The following is a 20974-nucleotide window of genomic DNA, read 5'->3' as shown; positions in this document are numbered from 1 at the left end:
TATGTATATATATATGTATGCATGTATTTATGTATATATGTAGGTATGTATATGTGTATACATATAAATATATATACACACACACACACACACACACACACATATATATATATATATATATATATATATATATATATATATATATATATATATATATATATATATATATATATATCTAAAATAGGAAGATGTGATGTAGTTCTAAGGGAAAAGTATGGGAAATATGTCTGGGTAATAAGCAAAGCTCTACCTCCAGTTTGTTTCTTCATTATGATCAGAGATAAATGTAAACAAAACATTGGTTGCCATTTTTTATCGTGCTTTTTAGCGTGTTTAGGAAATGCATGATATAGAATCACCTTTAATATTTGTGCCTGTTTTAGTTTAGGGTACTGTAGTACATGCATTAAGTGTTCTGTACATTAAAGGGTAGTTTGTTAACAGAACTACGTACAAGGGAAGGTTTTAAAAGTCTGAATATACATGTTGAATAAATAGGTAAATATGGTGTCACTACTTCGCGGATTTTCACCTATCGCGGCCGCGACTGGAACCTATCTACCGCGATAAACGAGGGTTCACTGTAATTCTGTTTTGGTTACAGCTCTCCTTCCGCGAGTGTAAGTGGTTGTGAGGGCACGTGCCTGTTGTGTAATTCTTGTTCCTTTCCCTCGGGATTCCTCTTCGGAGCCTTCCCGGGGGAATGAATGTGTACTAATATTTGTTTTTATTTTTTTACATTTACCGATCTAGTTCGTTTCTGTGTGAGCTGTAACTCTCAGGAGGCTTGCCTCCTTGGGCGGGTAACTTTCCTTCCGAGGGAAGTTTTTCCTGTCCAGGCTTGAGTTTTTCCCCTTTTGGGGGGTTCTTCTCTTGCCTTTTTTTCGTGCGACTATGCTCTTGGTGCTGAGCGGTCGCACCTGCAGTTTCGCTCAAGGGGCTGGGCAACTGCAGGAGCTCCTCTTCGGAGGATTGCTCCTTTTAGGTCACTGGCTGACCAGTCTCTTCCACGAAGTGTTTCTCTTTCGTTCGCGAGAGAGTACACTCATAGAGACTCCTCTTCGGAGGTTTCTTCTGTTGCTGTTGCTGTTGGCCTCCCTCGCCGTAAGGCCCACCGTCCGCCTCATCGTAAGGGCCTCTCATCTCCCTATAAGGGTGCTTGAGGCGCCTTTTTGGATCTCCGTTTGCAGCCTACAACTCCTTTTTCTCGATCTTCCGCCTTGGTGCAGATGGACAGCAGTCTGATCTCGTCTTCCGACGGGCAACGGTCTTCCCGACGGACAACGGTCTGCCCGACGGACAGCGGTCTTCCGACGGACATCAGTCTCCCGGCGGACAACGATCTCTTCGGGGCAAAGGGTTGCCCCCACGGGGGTTCTTCCCTTGCGTGTCAGGGTTTCCCTGCGCGCCCTTCTGCTCATCAGCGCTCTCCTGTTCGTCAGCGCTTTCAAGATGATCTTCCCTGCGGTTCCTGTTGGTTCCTGTTACGTGCCCTGTGCGCCCACGTTCGCCCTCGCGATCTAGAACTTCGGTTCAGGTCGGGGTCAAGGACTCTTCTTCTTTGCGCAGGCTTCCACGCGTAGCCTTCTGCTCGTCAGCGATCATCAGCTCGCCAGCGATCATCAGCTCGTCAGCGATCATCAGCTCGTCAGCGATCATCAGCTCGTCAGCGATCATCAGCTCGCCAGCGATCTCCGGTTCGCCCACGTGTGTTACAGCCGGCACGCCAACGTTCTCCAACACTTCTGAAGGAACATGGTTCGCCAGCTACTATCTCACCTGCGCATGCTGATCGCCATCGCGCGACCCTCAACTGCGGATGCTGATCGCCATCGCGCTACCCTCAACTGCGGATGCTGATCGCCATCGCGCGACCCTCAACTGCGGATGCTGATCGCCATCGCGCGACCCTCAACTGCGGATGCTGATCGCCATCGCGCGACCCTCAACTGCGGATGCTGATCGCCATCGCGCGACCCTCAACTGCGGATGCTGATCGCCATCGCGCGACCCTCACCTGCGGATGCTGATCGCCATCGCGCGACCCTCAACTGCGGATGCTGATCGCCATCGCGCGACCCTCACCTGCGGATGCTGATCGCCATCGCGCGACCCTCAACTGCGGATGCTGATCGCCATCGCGCGACCCTCAACGGCGGATGCTGATCGCCATCGCGCGACCCTCACCTGCGGATGCTGATCGCCATCGCGCGACCCTCACCTGCGGATGCTGATCGCCATCGCACGACCCTCAACGGCGGATGCTGATCGCCATCGCGCGACCGCACACCTGCGGATGCTGATCACCATCGCTCAACCCTGCGCATGCTGATCACCATCGCGCGACCCTCAACTGCGTATGCTGTTTGCCATCACGCGATCACCCACCTGCAGATGCTGTTCACCATCGCGCGACCGCCAACCTGCGCATGCTGATCGCCATCGCGCGACCCTGGCATGCTGATCACCATCACGCGACCCTGCGCATATTGATCACCATCGCGCGACCCTGCGCATGCTGATCACTGCTCGCGATCGCTCACCTTCGCATACTGCTCGCCATCGCACGATCGCTCACCTGCGCATACTGCTCGACCATCGCGTCGGCATATCACAACGCGCCATCGCCAACCTGCGCGTTAGCGCTCACCAGCTCACCACCGATCGCTTGTTGATCCATATCGCCAGCAGTCCTCCTCGCCCACGCGGCAGCGCGTTTCCTCGCCATCGCGCTAACGCTTGCGTTCGCCGCCTCGGACTCGCTCTCATCCACCTGCCCACCCTCACGACCGCCCAACCGCTCGCCCGCGCGACCGCTCGCCCGTGCAACCGCGCGACCGCTCGCCTGCGCGCCCACACACCCACGTGCCTGCACGTCTACGCTCATGCTCTCCAATGTTCGCCCACGCGCGAACCAACGGTTTTTTTCCATCGCACAGACGGATGGTGTTCCGTCGCGCGAACCTACAGTGTTTTTTCGCACAAATGTCGGCTTACTTCTTGCAGTATCCATTGCTCGTCTATGGGTTATCGCCCGCCAACCACCAGGAATTCCCGTCGCGCGAGCTCCAGGGCAATTGCGACCACGATTCCCAATGGGGTTTTCGCAGCATGACCAGCCTGGCGAGTTCTTCTGGAGCGTATTTCCAGAACACTGTCTCACCCCTTAAACACAGAACATGGCACTTGCAAGAATAGGAGAAACTTAAGGGAGATCTGAGCAACACTCCTCTATTCCTGAACCTGGGTTAGCCCTTCCCCGTCATTCCCTGGAAGGACTTTTGGCGGGGGGCGGGCTTTCCGTTCGAGATTTCTCCATCGGACAAGGGGTGACTGCTTACCTCTTCCTCTGGGAGCTTACCAGGTTCTTTCCCTCCTCGGTTACGGCCCGAGGTTTGGTTCAAGGAAGCTACAGGAAGATCAAGGGTACTTTCCTCCTCTCGAGCTCAGGCACCTTGGCCTTTCGTCGTTAAGTATCTAACTTGCGGACAAGCTCGATGTTGTACCATCTGGACGCGCTGACTGAAGGCTTCCTTCGGGTGTCTCATCTGTGGAGGTCGACGACCTCAGACACCCTTCCATGCTTGAGAAGAGTTTGTTTGTGCCCAAGGACAGAGACTTAGACAGCTGCTGTGCGGAGTAAATCGACTTCCGGTTTCACTCCTCCAAGGCGCTTTCTTCCAGACTCTGCAGGGCTCCAGCGCCTTTTCTTTCAACCACGTCGGCCTAAGTTATCGGCTACGACAACTGGGACAAGGTGTCCAATTGCAGTTTTCTCCTGTCAGGAACAGATGGCACGGGAGACTCCCCCGGGGGGGCATAGTCCTAAAAGGAGTTCACGAACTCTAGGATTGCAGGTTTTTCGCTGGGAGGATGCTTAATGTTACTCATCCGAATGACAGCTTCCCGATGCCCATTCCCGCATATTCTCTGTGAGTAGCCAAGGATATCGCGCCTGCCGTCTCTGTCAGCGAATTCAGTGTCTCTGAACCTCTATGCCATAGCGTCAGCAGAGTTGCCCAGTTGGGCAGAATGATCCATACCTTAGGCGAAGGTCTTCCTTAGGATCATCGACGGCTTCACCCCCGGCCCCCTCAGTCGATCCTTTCTTGTAAGGAAGGATCTGAGAGGGGATGTCCATAGTCGACCTCTCAGCCCCGATCAAGTTTGTCGAACAAACTTCGGCCAGCAGAATCGATCAGACTGGTAACGAGGCGACAGGACTCCTTAAACCCTGGATCGGAAGGACGGGTACTTTCAGTTTCCATTCCATCCATCTTCCAGGGTGCTCGTCGAATTCAGCCTAGACTGCAAGTATTCCTACTTATGATGCAGTGTGGCTATCCCGCCGTGGCATAGCAGGTTTGTTTCCCCAGAGAACTCTCCCTGCCTTCCTCTTGGCCGCTCAGGTGCAGACTTCCGCCGCCTCTGCTGTTTGGAGGGCTGGTCAACTCCGGTAGGCTCGGGTTTCGACCCTCTTCAGCGCCGGGACAAGCTTCCGGATGCTTACCATGAGTGTGGGCTCATGGTATTTTGCTTGGAGCCTTCTCTTCCTCTGCCTCAACATCTGGAGTATCTGGCCATGATATTGAGTCAACCGCCTTACCACATTGGAAACCCCGCTTCTCGTCCATCCAGCGAGGTTAAGCAACGTCGGTACTTGGATGGGTGACCACCTGGGGACGCCAGATTCTGTTACCACATCCTCCGAGCCTTCCTTTCGGTTGACTGTGGCAAGACTGAGGAGAGTCGCAGTACCTGTTCTCAGTCAAGCAGAGCTTTCAGCCCTACCTTGGAACGTTTCCTAGTTCTTCTTTCCTCATTGACCCGTCTATAGTCCGAACGGTCGCCTCAGGATAAGTTCCATGTGGGGCGATCCAAGTTCCGGTGGCTTCAGGCAATGTTTAACCGGACTCCCTGGCCCTATGGGACCAGCGGAACTATTAGACCTGCAATGGGTGTTGACCTATGGAGCCTCTTGATGGTAGTGGATATTCTCGTCCTTTCCCCACATTCTTGATGCGGTTCTCGGACTCGTCAAAGGAAAGGGGGATGGGGGCATGTTCCGGTCCAGGCCTATGGTCAAGACCTGAAGGATACCTCTCCATCATTCAGGCAGGCTTAGGGGCCTTAGTCTGGCCCCTCTTCAGATCCTACAGCTCCTGCCGAGTCTCCCCGTTGCGCGTCGACTTCATTCTAACCAGCAGGGGACGCATTTTCACACCACATCTTGCAGTAGAGATACCGGGATGATTGAGATTCTCTCAATACCACCATCGGCTCTCTCATTCTAGGCAGGGGAATGTTTCTCTCAGACTATCCGAGCAGAGCCTCATAGAGAGAGTGTACCTAGGGGTCTTTGACCTTGGGTAACCAGCAAGTGCTGGTCTGGGGGACCTGATCGCGACAGCTTGGAACCTCAAGCTTCCGCTAGTCTTCCCCCCAGTCTCAGACCCCGAGACACTGGCAAGATGCATTCCGGTGATGGTGGGACAACTTCGACGCCTGCGTTCTTCCCTCCTTTTTGTCTGCGGACAATGGGCCTCAACAAGACCAGGTTGTCTGTCAACCTTTCAATGGGAGAGCTCCACTGGGATTACGCGCAGAACGGTTTCTGGACCCTCTGCTTCCCCTGACGGAACTCCCGGGAGAGCTTCTCCCACGGCGCAGACTACTCAAGCAACCACACTGCGACATCTCTCCCAAACCGGGGCGTCTCTTCGGCTTCATGCCTGGAGACACTACGCTTCCTCCTCTAGAAGAGACAACCCGCTACAGTCGCGTCATCTGCGATAGTCATCCACAGGGGTCTCCCAGGCAAAGTGAAGAGTCTAAGGTGGTTGGTGCCGTGGGAGATAATACCTCTTCCCTTGAGGCCTCTTCTCCAGCATAACGGTCTTATTGCCTTTCGGCGGGAGGAAACTCCTTTCCGCTCTCGGCAATGAAGCCTGTCGCTCAGCCTTTCCCTGACCTTCAGGCTTAAAGGAATAACTTTTTCCTGCCCGCTGGATCTATCCTCGCTCATGCGAAGCTACGATCGTCCCTGCCCTAGTCAGAGGAAGACCTCCAACTTGGAGCATGGCTCGGACTTTTAGTCCTTTAAGAGATCTTCTCAAGACCCTTTTACGACAGCCCTCGGATTGTATTCCGCCTTGGGTCTTCTGCTCACTCTGGCCACGGCCAGTGTGTAAGCAATCTTCTTGGTCTCTTACTACTCCCCCCTTTCTAAGGAAGAGGGGAAGGCAACATTCAGGCTCGCTCCTGAGTTGTTGGCTAGACTCAGAATCTGAGGGTCCCGGCCCTTCGGTCCGATTCATTCAAGATTTCGAGTCTCCATTCTGTGTCTGATGTCCCAAGACCTTCTCTTTCTTGCCAGTAAGGAATCGAGAGGTTAGCGCTGGGAACAGCTGCAGTTTGTCCTCAGTTGCAGCCGATTTGGGAACACAAGGAGGACATGGGGGGAGAGTCACCAGTATACCTCTTCAGCCCGGACTCAAGGACATTCATCTCGTCCTGTCTTCAGACCCTCCCCCGTCACGTCGCCCTACAGCACGATGTTGGATACATCGCAACGTCCCTCGCCTTCGAGTAATACTACTCTGTGACGCAGGTGCTACAAGCTGGAGTCTGGAAGCGTCTGATGACCTTCGCAGCCCGCTTCCTGCAGGGCGTGACCCACAGGAGTCTCGATACGTTTTCTATCGCTCTGTGGTGGCTACACAACAGCTGGTCTAACCTCAGGCTCCCTTTTGGACAGGTAGCAGAAGGTTGAGGGCATTGTTATCAGGTTTTAGTCTGCATGAATGAAAGAAGTATGTCTGGCCCTTACTTCTTTCTTCATCATCCCCTCTACGGGGAAGCAGCATCCTGGTCTCTGCATAGCTGACCTCGAACCTCTGCAGGTAAACCATGCTTCCTTGTGTTCCGAGTATTGAGTCAATACTGTCGCGTCCCCCATACCCTGACGAGGTGGTATTGGGAACGTCCTAACCCAGAGTTCCTTCTGGAACTCCAGGTCAACTGCCTAGGACGAGTCACACTTCTTCCTTCACACACAAGCTTACGTAGGCCACATGGTTCCTTGCGGAGCAAGGAACTTGTGAGGTGCCGGGACTCCTTTTCTCGAGTGCGACTCACTCGGATTCTGAGTCCCCGGGTAAAGCCAAAGCCAGTATGGCTGGGGACTTTCCACCCTTCCTAAGGGATAAGTCACCCTTTGTAAATAGCGTGGTTTGTATTTCGGTTACGGAACAAATGACAAATTCGAAGATAATTTGTATTTTTCCTAACCATACAAACCTTAGCTATTTACACATATTTGCCCGCCAGCCCTGTCCCCCAAGACAAGTCCTACCTCTAAGTGAAAGTGAGTATTCACCTGTGTGTGAGGGGGAGGAGGGGTAGCTAGCTACCACTCCCCTACCCCCCCCCCCCCCCGCTAACTAGCGCGGGGTAATACACCCTCGTTAAATTCTAATGGCTCGCCATTTCAGCTACGCTAAAAGTAATAACCCTTTGTAAATAGCTAAGGTTTGTATGGTTAGGAAAAATACAAATTATCTTCAAATTTGTCATATTAGGAGGTTTATTCATATCCAACACTCACTAATCAGGCAAAGGTCGATTTGTAACTTGACTAAAACTATAGCCTAATGAGATGTTGGTTATGACTTAACTTTATAGTGATATGTAATTTTCATGGATTCTCATTTCTGGCACTTTGATGAGGCATGGCTATAGTAGGATTACTATCTTTATGACTTACAATATTATGGGTGAATGTTCAGTTTTTTACTCTTGCACAATACTTACCAGATGCATAACAATAATGTTTTGTATGTCTATATTTCACAGCTTGAATTTTCAATCTTTTACTAAATAAGCAATTACAGACCAGTGGTACCCCCATGGAGGTTATAGCTTCCTAGCCCTCCATCCTAAATATCTATTTATGTAATTTAGGAGTTTAGAGGTTGTAATGAAATAATCATCTTAGAATAAGTGCTCTCCTCCCATCATTGCATTCATCTTTGGATATATGGCATATAAATAGCCATAATGAAGCAGGCAACATACTCAGTCCTAAGTATATTCACTAGAGGCCACTCACATTTAAATTTTACAAAACAGGGATTGCCTCAATAATGGAAATATATGGCAATGCATGGTTAATTGGTTTATATGAAAAAGCTTTTCATTATGGTTTAGAGTCTCATTACATTCATATCTTTATATCCAAAGAAAAGAAATTTATAACACTAGCATGGCTTAATTTCCAGGTTCAAATTTGGTACAAAGAGCAATTCGAGCAATGGCCTCAGATGATGCCGATGAAGTCGTCCTTGAAACAGAAATTACTAACAAACCAGCGCTTCGGTTATACGAAAACTTAGGATTTGTTAGAGACAAAAGACTATTTCGGTAAGTTTTTGCATTGTGATTTGTCTATTTTTATTTTGTGTGCATTGATATTCAGTTGTTAGGTTTTCTAAGGTTTGGAACTCAGGAGTTACAGATTTTGAGAAATGTTATGTTTTTTTTATGGATGTGCCTACATACTGTATACAGTATACAAATACCAAATTTCCACAAGAAACAATAGACTGGTGACACTTTCCAGCTAGCCACACAGTAATCTTTGCCATCCAACACAGTTTTTGAGATTTACAACAAGGAGTTATTTTTTATAAGCTCTGGTACACACTGTTTTCTATAACATGATTGTATTTCATAAAAGAAATCTTATCTGCTTCTATCATATTCTAAGTACTTTTAGTTATAAAAGAATAATAAATTTTCAAAAGTAAAATCACAATTTATGGTAATAAATCATCTCTAGTACGGTACTCATACCTCTTGCAGAATGACAGACGAAGATGGCTTTGACCATATTGGGTAATTTGAATGGGAGGTTTTGATTCTTTACTTGCATAGTTTAGACATCTTTTTATTGCGCTTTATACTTCTTTAAATGTTTCTTGGCTCTTAGTTGCACTGGTTGGTAAGTGCTGAATTCTAATTATAACTGTTACTCTTCAGTAAACTTAGGAAGATTTAGCAAGTAATACTAGAGCATTTAGATCATAAGAAATAATAAAAACTTTGGATTTCTGTCATGGTTTTTTGTAAATATAGTATTTAGATTTCATACATCATCCAGGAAGTAGGAGGATCTGTTGCCAGTGAGATAGTAAAGAAATACTAGTGATCAAATCAAGTTCCAGTGCAGTAATTAATTCACATTTTCTTGCATCTTTTGCTTTTGCTGATAGAAACATCATAATAAGGTATTTGTATATGTGAAATTGTCAGAAATCCTGGAAAATTTAATGCTAAGCCTTTTAAGGATAGTAAAGGTGGGCGTTTTGACAAATTTCCATGTCAGTAGCTATAACATGGAGTTCCAAGAGCCTAGTTTAACACTTAAAACAGAGGCAAAGGGTTTTTTTTTTTCAATGGGGCCATGCCCCTGTCAATTCATCTATCCTCTAAGGATTTAAAAATTGAGACGAATAATGATACTATCACCATTTATTCCATGGAATAAACAAAGCTTAACCTTGACAATCATTGATCTAAGGCCAAATACAGTACTTAAATTTATTCTTATAACTGTTGTAGAAATTACCACCTCTACTACTAATGTAAGTCAAGCTGGTACCCCCGTTGCAAAACCAGAATGCTATGACTCTGGTCCAAATTGGGAAAATATCCCAGTACAGAAAATTATTCAAGAAGTATAGAATAAACATGAAATAGATAAGAAACACCAATAAGATGAATAGAAAATGTAGAATAGATAAATAATCTATGAAACGAGACTCGTGTCAACCTACTAAAAAAAAAATGCTTTTGCAGTGTGCATGAACATCTAAAGTTCCAGTAATTCAACTACATTAGTTGAAAGACCTTTCTACGCTTTGGTCCCACCAGGCCAAAACTTCTACAATAATATGAGACATTGAACTTTGTAATGTTATGTGATGAATTGTATAGTCTTTGAAGATCTCTATACAAAAGATGATTAGATTTATTAAAGATTAATACAACATTTACCAGAAGCAAAATGTATGATGTAAGTAACCAAGATATGGGTCAACCAATTTAATTGACCCCACTTTTTTATACAACAATTCAAGATGAAAGTTGATTGCTGAGACCAAACAGAAAAGCAGTATTCTAAACATGGCCAATTAAAAAGGAAAACCCCTTTTTCTCAGGATAGCTAGGTTTCCTGAAATCTTGAAAGTGTTTTCTGTCTAGTGATTTTTCTCACAATTAAAGATTTAGTCTCGTGTTTTTCAAAGTATATTTTCATTCCAGCTTGTACGTTACTGTAGTTAAAGAGTTACAGTCCATGGAAAGATCTGTGGGAGATTCAATGTCATGGATATGCTAAAAATCATGTTATTTCAATGAATTGAGTAAAAAAAAAAATGTTGTACTAAAGATGTGCTTTATAAACAATAAAAATTTTGGAAAAATGGGTAGCAGCAATAAGTCTTTCTGCAATCCTACAGCTCATCTTGGGTTTAAAGAATTAAGCAAACTGAGAAATGGGACATTCAGTATTGTTTGTTAGTTATATGCCACAGTCAACATAATTTTTTTTTTTTTATATCCACAGATATTACTTGAATGGAGTGGATGCTCTGCGGTTGAAACTGTGGCTCAGATAAAATTTAGGTAAGAAGTAGTTTCCAGCCTTCGTTAACAAAGCCTGTTACAGATTAATAACTAGAGCATTTATTATTATTGAGTGTTTTAACTAGGTCACTAAATTAAGATTCTAAGCTCTATCAGATATGCTATTGATTTTATAATTAGAAGGTACTTTTGCAAGATCTTAAGTTGTATTTGTAGAATCTTTGGGCTCACCCAGAGCTTATTTTGTTTGTTAATAGATTGTCATAATGATGGGAACAGATTATGGGAATTGGTGATAAGTAAATCACGGATAGAAATGCAACTGGGGGTTGAGCATTACCCTGCGTGTAACCGTTAACAACAGTACATGTTACAATATATTCTAGTCAAGAAAACCTGGTGTGTTGGGAGTTCCTAAAATTATCTTTCTTGTACCAAACTTTTTTATTATTATTATTATTGTTATTATTATTATTATTATTATCATTATCATTATCTTTTGTGCTCCTAAGTCCAACTATTTTTATAGTTTTATTGCTCCCCTTTAGTCTTCAATGAAAAATGTGTCTGGCAGAACCATTTTATAAGGGCCTGGTGATGATTATAAAGTTATTCAGTAATAAAGTTAATAGTAATTAATTCAGGTACAATTATTATGCAATGATCTAGTCAAGTTACGTGATAATGGTGAAGTACTGTGTTGGATTTGTGTTATGTTTAATAGGCTTATTATGTAAAGTACATCAAACTGAAAACATTAGTGATCACAAAATATGAATAGTATCAGAAATTGGCAATGAAGACAAGTAATGTGGTTCTTATATATGAAAACATGAAAGTTATTTTGATTAGGATTTAGAGCCAAACCCATTACATGATTCTTTGTAAAAGGCTATTATTAATTGTTTAATTCAGGGCTTTGTTAATATGTATAATTAGGCTTCCACTCAAAAAACTAATTTACTGTTACCTTTGAGTTTAGTGGAAGGCGTTGAAGAAGTGACTTGAGTTTTCCTGTTGAAGGTTATTACCTTTTACAGCTTCCTGTAGACGTTACTGAAGTTCTTTTGCAAATTACTGCATACTCCAAGACACAATCTATTTATCTGGGTTTTGTTTTTTACTCATTATGGATTATTATAGTTTTATTTCTGAAACTGTAGTAACACATTTCATTATATCAAGAGGGAGAATTTGTGTTACAGCCAGCCCTTCAGATTCTTGAGTATTAGGTACCCAAGATATGTGCAAATTTAGACAAATTTATTCTCTAACATATGTTGTGTTTTACAAACTCAATGGTATGATAATCACAAAAGCTTTAAAAAGTCAAATTTAGCCTATTATATTATCACATGACTTTTATTATACTTATTGCAAAAGCTGCAAAAAAAAATGGTTAAAACCAGCATTTTTTCAGCTTACTTGCCTCCCTAAGAGTAATCAAATGTGCAATGTTAAGCAATCGAATGGTAAGAGATTACTGTAGAGTACTTCCTGCTTGTATTGGAAATATTACACAGATGCTTTTAAAATCAAAAGTATTTTTAGGGGCCATAAATATTCTTCATCTTGGTTATTAACACTTGATGGGGACCTATTTATCCATGTTAAGGAAGTTTAGTTTTCCCTATTCATCCACTTGAAAAATTGTGCATGATTTGGGATTTTATTATTTGTCTACTACCTAACTAACTAAAGTTAATATGTTTGTCAAGTCATCAACCACCTGTATACAGTAGAAATCACCACAAAAGAATGGATCACTTTCAGGACTTAATAGACACTTGTGGTGCTGGTTGCCACTCTCTAGATGTGGCCCTTTTCTTTTACCCAAACATATAATGGATTGCTTGGTGTATTCTTTAATGTCTGATATCAAATGTACCATACATTTTTGTTGTTAGATGCTATGTGGTCCCCCAAAGACTTTCTTGTAAAGACTAGAACATGGAATTCAATACGGCATGATATCAATGGGCAAGGCACGAACTCAGTTTGTATAAGGGAGAACCATTTGTTCAAGCTCTGTTGAGCTTGTCACAGCACCTCCAATGTAAAGTTTGTCTGCTAACTAATGCCATGTCACCCACTGAGAACCATTACTAATGCTGAGCCTGTAGTTTGTTTATGCCTGCCATCCTTGGTTTAAGATTCCTACCTCATCTTATCTTATAATTTAAGTACTGTACATATTATTAGGTTCTGAATTGATTTAACTATTATTAGGTTCTGAATTAATGTTAAATCTAATTCAAGCATTAGTTGATTGTGTTAATGTTGCTCACAATTTGGGGTGCTTTATTTGATAATCAATGTTTAAGTCACATATGGCAGCTCTTAACTTTCGGCTCCTATCTGTCAAAGGGAATTAGTTATGTTTGATTCTTGTTTTGTTCTTTGTATAACATGTTTTTATTTTATTTCATATGAATTATATAACCTAGCCTAAAGGTTTGTATTTAGCATAGCCTAATTCCAATTGTAACATTTTGGATGTACAGTAGACATATAAATAGTTTAGTGTGGCGCCATTACAGGAAGTGAGTGTTTCTATGATTAAATATTCCATAGTTAGCTTGAACTGTAAAATGTCTTCTTCCACCAGATAACCCTGAACATCTTGGCTTCTTTATCGGTCAACCTCTTTGAGGATAGGAATCTTAAGCCATCAACAATTTTTTGTCATAATGTCTCGACAAAACCTCTTGAGCAGGCTTTTAACCTACATCTAGTTTCAGACATGTTTCACAAAATTACTAGTCCTTGGTTTTGCAATTACTGTCTGCCTTACCAACATCTTCAGTTTCCAGGTTACTGAATAGGGCGCTTGATTTTTTGGCCAAATTGAATAATCCCTCATTACTTTAAAGGCACATCTTCAGATGGTTGTATTCTTACTAGCCTAAGCCTCGGGAGCAAGATTTAGTGAACTTCCAGCATTCAGCAAGGAAGAGGATTTCCTCACCCTCATTCCTATCTGGTTCTTGATACTGACTTCAGGTCTTCTCTTTTTGGGCAAGAATGAAAACTCTTCAGAGGTGTTGACCCTCTTTTTTTATCTTGACTATATAACCTAGTTGTGGTAACTTCTGCCCGGTGTCTACTGTGCAATCGTATTTGCAGAGATGCATGTTATCAGAAGGAAGTTTTTTTCCAAATACAGTATTCAGACCAACCAATTCTTTTTTACAGAGGTTATCCGTTTTCAAGAACTCCTTCATCCAAAAGGCCAATCCATTCTCCATCCCCAAAGCCCATGATGTGAGAAATATTTCATTGAAATTCCTTTTTAATTTGCAATTTTTTGATGTCCAGACTTTTATATGTTGGTCTAGGCATAATGTGATTATAAGACACTGCCTAAAGCATGTCCAAGCTGTTCAACATGCGTGAAGGGTGCTTGGCTTGGTTGTGGCCCTTACGTTGGGAAATCAGATAGAAGAGAGGTAGCCTTAACTGCATCTCCCAGCAGAAGTGCCATGATGGTCATCTAGGTCCTTCTCTCCAGAGATTTCCTCTCTTGGGGTGAGCAGTTTAACTTTGTTAGTCTTTTCTTTTCATATATGTAAGCGTGAATTGGCCGTTCACATGGTTATAAATAATTTTGTCCTTGTAGTGTACTAGTCTACCTTATTATGATCTGGCACTAGTTCTTGGGATCAAAGCATCTAACCCCAAAAAGTGGCTTTTGACAAATGAAAAACCTATTTGTTCCATTCCAAAACAGAGTACTTACCTCGAACTACTTTCTTAGGAGTATCTGGGATCTCCCTAACCGACCAAGAATTTTGCGCAGTTCCCCCTATCTCTGTTTTCCCTTGTCGGGTCCCTCCGTGGCGGATGGATACGTGCCCTGAGGCGACCCGGGGTCAGCGCGCGTGGGTGCGCTACTAGGTCTTTGTCGCCAGTAAGCATCTGGTCGCGGCGTAGATAACATCTCGCCGCTCTCTCTCACATCCCGTCCGACCCACCATTGTGTTCCACGTGTTCCCTTGTGTTTTCCCGTTTATATCCCTTCCTTTTGTTACTTGTATTGCTTGTGAATTCCCTTATGGAATCCCAACGTCGTTGTCCCGGGCCCAAGGCCGGTAAGTCATGCGGGGCATGGCTCTCTAAGTTGAATATCGATCCGCACACTTTGTGCTCCACGTGTCGGGGCAAAGTCTGCTCGCCTGCGTCCACGTGTCCGGAGTGTGCGTCCTGGCCGGAACTTCAGTGGACATTATTCGGTACAAAGAAGAAGGCATCGAAGCGGTCGCCGAGGAAGATTGGTCTCGGTTCGCCGTTAACGTCTCCTTCAGCTCCTTCAGAGAGTGGTTCCCCTTCCCCTACCCAGAGTAGGGGACGAGGTAAGTCTGTTGCAGCGAAACAACCCATTGCTGTTCCCCATGAGTCTGATTTTAACAAATCTAATTGCATTGTGCCTACGCAGACGAGTGTGGAGTGCTTTCTGTAGACGAGGTGCTGGTGCCCGCAGGACCCGTCTCGAGTGAGGACCCGGTGTGGGGGAGGTCAAGAACACCAGCTCCTTCCCCCCCCATCGTGGCAGTGCTTTTCAGGTACAGTACAGCGGTTTTAGGAGGCGATCAAGACCGAGAAAGACAAGCCACGTGCTCTTCAGACCCCGACTCCTTTGTGTGGACGGCACCAAGGACGCCCTTCAGGTCACTCATGCGGCAAGAAGAAGAGTTTTCTGGTTGGTTTGCCTCACGTTGGTCACTACTCACGCCCCCGCCGCCTTCGGTTGCGCTACCGCCTGATTTCATGCAACCCGAACACCCTGGTAGCACAATTGCAAGCCCCCATGTTGGCGGGAGAGGATTCAGAGGACTCGGATAGCTCCTCTTCTTCTTCTTCTTCCTCGAACGTTACCTCGTCCTCCAGCTCTTCATCGTCGGAAGACTCCAGTGACCTGGAGATGAAGAAAAAGAAAAAGAAGTCGAGCTCGAACTCAGGCCCCTCTAGGAAGAAGGCCAAAGTTGCAAAGAGGAAGAGCAAGAAGAGGAAGAGTTCTAGAAAGAAGAGGGCAAAAGTAAGTAAGGTAGTTTTTCCCCCTCGCTGGTCAAACAGGGCTCTTGCCGCTCCAATGCCTGCCTCGGCGGCTGCTGGAGCCGCTCCCGTGCCCTTGGCCAGTGTCTTTTCGGCTCCATCCACGCTTCGGTTGCAGCCGTTGGCACACGCTAACTTTCCCTTGCCCTTGCCCGGGAAGTCACCGGCTCCATCTGTTCAGCGGAGGCAGCCGCTGGCCAAGCCCGGCAGCATTGTTCCCACACCCAAGGTCTCACTGCCTCCATCCAAGCATTGGATGCAGCCGCTGACACAGCAGGGCAGTCACTCTCCATGGATTCCTCCGGGAGGGGGTAGACCCATGACGGCTACCTCCTCCTTGAGCACTCCATCCATGATGGAGGCAGCCGCTCCATCGAGCCGGCCGGATGTCAGGGATACGGACACCCCCAACGGAGCCATCCGTGATCGAGGATACAGCCAACACGGAGGATCAAGTGGTAGCGGGCTTAGTTGATACGGGAGAATGTTCGCCTGATGAAGTATCCTCTTACAGGAAAGTATTGGCACTGATTCGGCACCACCACAGGCTGGATGAGCCCAAACCGTCCTCAGAGCAGGCCTGGCTTTCGGGTTCGGGTAGGATGGTAGACAACCCAGTACAGCAGAAACCATCCTTGACCGATCAGTTTGTCTCGGGGCACAAGAACTCCCTCAGGGCCCAAGGGTCCTTTTAAGCTCCTGCCTGGACTGAGGACCCGAAAGAAATTTTATGTGCCAGACGGACTGCCTGCGGGGCCTCGGACTATGGAAGTGGAGACGACAGGATCCTTACCGCCCCAGTGGTCTTCTCTCAGGCGGAGGCCACTATGATGGAGGACACGTCGCAGGACATCATCAATGTGGCCTCCTGGTTGGACTGGTGGGCATGCACCTTAGCAGGTTTCCAACTCTCCCACGATCTCTCGGTGCCGGAGAATCAATCTCTCTTGCATGAGCTCATACGTTGGGGGGGCAAAGCCATGAAGATTTTAACGTTCCAGTCTTTGACTCAGACAGCAAACTGGATTTTAAGGAGGAGGGATACGGTGCTTAACAGGCTCCCCCGTAGACTCTCCGAACGTGAGGCCAAATTCCTGAGGAATGCTCCGGTGTGGGATGAGACCCTGTTTCCCCTACAGACGGTAGCAGAAACCATGGAAAGAGTGGGGAAACTGAAAGACTCGGCTGAGCCTAGGCAACCAGCGGCAAGACTCCCTCCACATAGAAGACCGTCTGTGGACGGGGCCTATCCGCCTACGCCACCAGCTAGACAGGAGGTCCCCTCCCCTTCCTGGCATCAGTCCTCGCAGCCCTCCCGCAGAGGTGGTGCCCCAGCCCAAGCCTCCTTTAGACAAAAATACTCGGGCTCGAGACGAGGTCGCTCAAACCGTCTCCCCAGAAGGAGATAGGAAGAGAGGACCCCTACACCTTCCCACGCCACAGGTGGGGGGGATGCCTCAAATCACATTGGCAAGCATGGCAAGACAACGGTGCGGTCCCATGGACCGTGGCAGTACTCAGGGTGGGATACAGGATTCCCTTCCTGACAGAGCCTCCCCCTCTGATTCCCGAGCATCGGGCGGAGTGGCTGGCCCCCTAGGATCACATGAAGAGAGTAGCCTTGCAGCAGGAGGCGTCAGCCTTGTTGGACAAAGGAGCACTACAACCCGTCCGGGAATTGTCCCTGGGGTTCTACAGCAGGCTTTCCCTGGTGGAGACCAGTCATCGACCTCTCGGCCCTGAACAAGTTCGTCAAGAAGACGTCCTTTAAGATAGATACGCCGAAGTCGGTACTGGCAGCCTTGAGGGAAGGGGATTTCATGATGTCCCTGGACCTCAAGGACGCCTACTTTCAGATCCCCGTACACCCCTCCAGCAGGAAGTTCCTCAGGGTTAAGTGGGGAACTCAGTCTCTAAAGTTCAGGACCCTCTGCTTCGGCCTGTCAACGGCTCCTCGGGTGTTCACAAGGGTATTCACTGTAGTATCTGCCTGGGCACACAAGCAGGGCATCCGGCTGATCAGGTATCTCGACGACTAGTTGCTGCTTGCAGTCTTAAAGGAGCAGGGGGCAAAGCTGTTATAGTTCTGCAGAGAACTGGTGGTTACCATTAATCTAGAGAAGTCCCAGTTGGTCCCCACCACCAGGATGACGTACCTGGGGATGGTTCTGGACTCCCAAGTAGCAAGGGCATTCCCCTCTCAAGAGAGGCTGGACAATCTGGACCATATAATGCGACCATTCCTAACAAATGGACCAATGAGACCCAAGGATTGGCAGAGACTCGTGGGCCACCTGGTCTCGCTAGAGAAGCTAGTTCCTCAGGGGAGGCTCAAGCTGAGGCCGGTCCAGTGGAATCTGAAGGACCTCTGGTCACCGGGAGACCCGCCTCAATCCTTACTCATGCTCCTCTGGTGGTCCTACAGGGCGAACATCCTACTAGGGGTGCCGTTCGCGTCTGCTCCTCCGGAGATGTTGCTCTTCACGGACGCGTCAAAGGAGGGGTGGGGAGGCCATTGCTCGAAGAGACAGCAAAGGGGAAGTAGTCCCCGGAGGAGAAACTCCTCCACATAAACCTGCTCGAGCTCCTGGTGGTTCAAAAGGCCCTCGCAATATTCTCCCATCGCCTACAGGGAAACACAATAGCTCTCATGCGCGACAACGCCACCGTGGTGGCCTACATGAAGAAACAAGGAGGTTTGAGGTCAAGGGAGCTGTGCGATCTCACGGCTCGGATCCTGGAATGGGCCGAGAGGAAACACATCATTCTCACAGCCAGGTTCATTCCGGAGAAAAGAAACGTTCTAGCCGACGGCCTCAGCAGAGCAGGGCAAGTAGTGGGGTCGGAGTAGTCCCTACACACACAAGTGGCCCAGAAGGTCCTTCAGTTGTTGGGCTCACCGGTGATAGACCTGTTCGCCACAAGGCTCAACACGCAGCTCCGCGTGTTTTGTTCTCCTGTGCCAGACCCGGCAGCAGCGTTGGAGGACGCCTTCCGGCACTCTTGGGACGAACTCGACGCGTATGCCTTTCTCCCCTTCGGGATTCCCAGGCAGGTGCTCAACGGACTCAGACAATCAAGGGCTACAATGATGACTTTGGTACCCTTCCTCCCATACTACTATTGAGTATCTAGATGGCAGTTATTCCTAGTAGCATTGAGCATGGTGCTACAGATATAGTAGTTTCTGGAGGGATCCTGCCAAGGCCTTTTCTGTAGAAAAGGAGGGAGGGTCCATCAGGACAACATGGCTATCTCACCCAAAAAATTCATTTTTTGGGGCTCAAGCCATGTCGTCCTGATGGAAGTATACCAGAGAATTACTAGGAAGTACTGTGTCTGTGGATTTTCATAGGTGCCTTAACCTTGGGACAATTTTTCTATGGTCATCTGGATCATTGAGACAAATGACGTTACCGTTATCCGTCATTACCACTAATTGTAGACAATGTTAGTGCTTCCTGCCCCCTGCAGGGAAGAGTCATACTAGACAGTAGAAAAGGGGCCTCAAGGTTAGCATATATTGTGTGAACAAACATAAGTATCCACGATATACAAACGGTCTCACAGTTTGTATATATTGTTGGAACAATATAAGTGTCAACTATAACCATTGTTTCTAAGCATACAATGATATGAGGATTACTTAAATAAATAAATAAGAGAACTGTGGCATATTTAATGTGCAAATTGCAGGGCGAAATAGGACGCAATTACATTCTAATAGACATTTCTAATAAATGACTAAATGGAAAACGACTGTAACGAATGTAACATGTTAAAGGAAATATACGTGCAACATATACAGAAAATATTTTTCCCTTCCTGAAAGGGAAGAAATGATGAGTGACACTCTAAAACTGAAAATTTTGATAAATTTTCCCAACATGAATTCTGTAAATGTTGTATACTGTCAACACTGCACAAGTGTTATTTGTATAATTCCACACCTGAGATTTTGAACAATCTTAGTGTCACCATGGTGACACTTACTTAAAAGATATCGCACTGGAAGTGTCAACACCTTTTCACTCTAATTGATAGTCCCAATCAGTTAACTGTTCATCGCAGTAGTAGACGACAGGTGTTAATACACTACCTGCCGCCACCACATAATGCTTCAGTTCATGGACTTGCTTAGCATAGTGTTTGTAGAACACTCTGGATGATTTCCATCCAGTATATGAGCGAAGATGCTCTAAGTTCATATACAGTACTGAAAAAGTTCAGTGATGAAGCAATTTTCCTCGGATCATGACCTGCAGGTGTACTGTCAGGATCCGCTCTGCGAATGAAGTAGGTGAAATTCACCCTCAGTTGTTTTAGGGATAAATTTGATCCTGAGGTTTCTCCTTTGAAGAGCTGTCCTCCCCTGAAGTCTGAAGTTCTACGAAGATAGACCTTTAGACACTCTACTGGACATAGAGAGACATCTTCCTTCAGAGGGCAGATTCTCCAGGGACCCCATCTTTTAGTGGGTAGCTCGTTCTTGGCGAGAAAAGCTGGATCAGGAAAGAGATTCAGTTCTCCCACTTCTGTGAACTGAATGTGGCCCTCATTTCTTGATAGGGCTACTATTTTACTAATTACAGCCCCTGAGGCTATAGCAAACAGGAAAATAACCTTCTGGGTTAGATCCTTGAGAACAATCTTCATTGTTCACAGATGAAGCATAATGTAGGACCTTGTCCAAAGACCATGAAATAGGCTTCGGAGGAGCTGCAGGCTTAAGTCTAGCGCATGCCTTTTGGATCTTGTTAAAGATTTCGTTCGTCAGATCCACTTGAAAGGCATATAGAAGAGGTCTAGTCAAGGCTGACTTACACGTAGTTGTCGTGTTAGCTGCCAGACCTTGATTATGAAGGTGGATAAAGAAGGACAGACAGAAGTCTATTGAAATTTCTTTCGGTCCTTTTGCTTTAACAAAAGCAACCCACTTTTTCCAAGATGATTCATATTGTCTTCTAGTTGACTTAGACTTGTATTCTTCTAAGAAGTCTATACTGCCTTTTGAGATCCCAAATCTTTTCTTAACCGCTAGGGCGAGAAAATCATGAAATGAAGGTTTTGGGTTCTCTGTGATGAATCGAAGACAGTTAACTTCTGAACCCATTGAGATAGTGCTGGGTTCGGTACAAGGGCCAACCTCAGCCTCAGTTCTCTCACTAGAGGGAACCAGTTGCTCTTGGGCTATTTGGGAGCCACTAGAGCTGCCGTTCCTTGGAAGGATCTCGGCATGTTGAGGACCTTCAGCAGGAGATTGGATGGAAGGAAC

General features: G+C 46.2%; 1 protein-coding gene across 1 annotated transcript in view; it reads left to right on the top strand.

The window, feature by feature from the left end:
• LOC137640236 (N-alpha-acetyltransferase 30-like) overlaps positions 1–20974 on the top strand; it is a 114002-nt gene that overhangs the window by 84595 nt on the left and 8433 nt on the right. The window contains exons 3-4 of the mRNA XM_068372805.1: positions 8280–8421; positions 10628–10686. Of these exons, the coding sequence (XP_068228906.1) occupies positions 8280–8421; positions 10628–10679 (194 nt within the window). The 3' untranslated portion in view covers positions 10680–10686. The remainder of the gene's footprint in view (positions 1–8279; positions 8422–10627; positions 10687–20974) is intronic.

Source organism: Palaemon carinicauda, chromosome 4, assembly GCF_036898095.1.
Source record: "Palaemon carinicauda isolate YSFRI2023 chromosome 4, ASM3689809v2, whole genome shotgun sequence".
NCBI classification, from domain to species: domain Eukaryota; kingdom Metazoa; phylum Arthropoda; class Malacostraca; order Decapoda; family Palaemonidae; genus Palaemon; species Palaemon carinicauda.
This window is presented reverse-complemented; position numbering and strand designations above follow the sequence as displayed.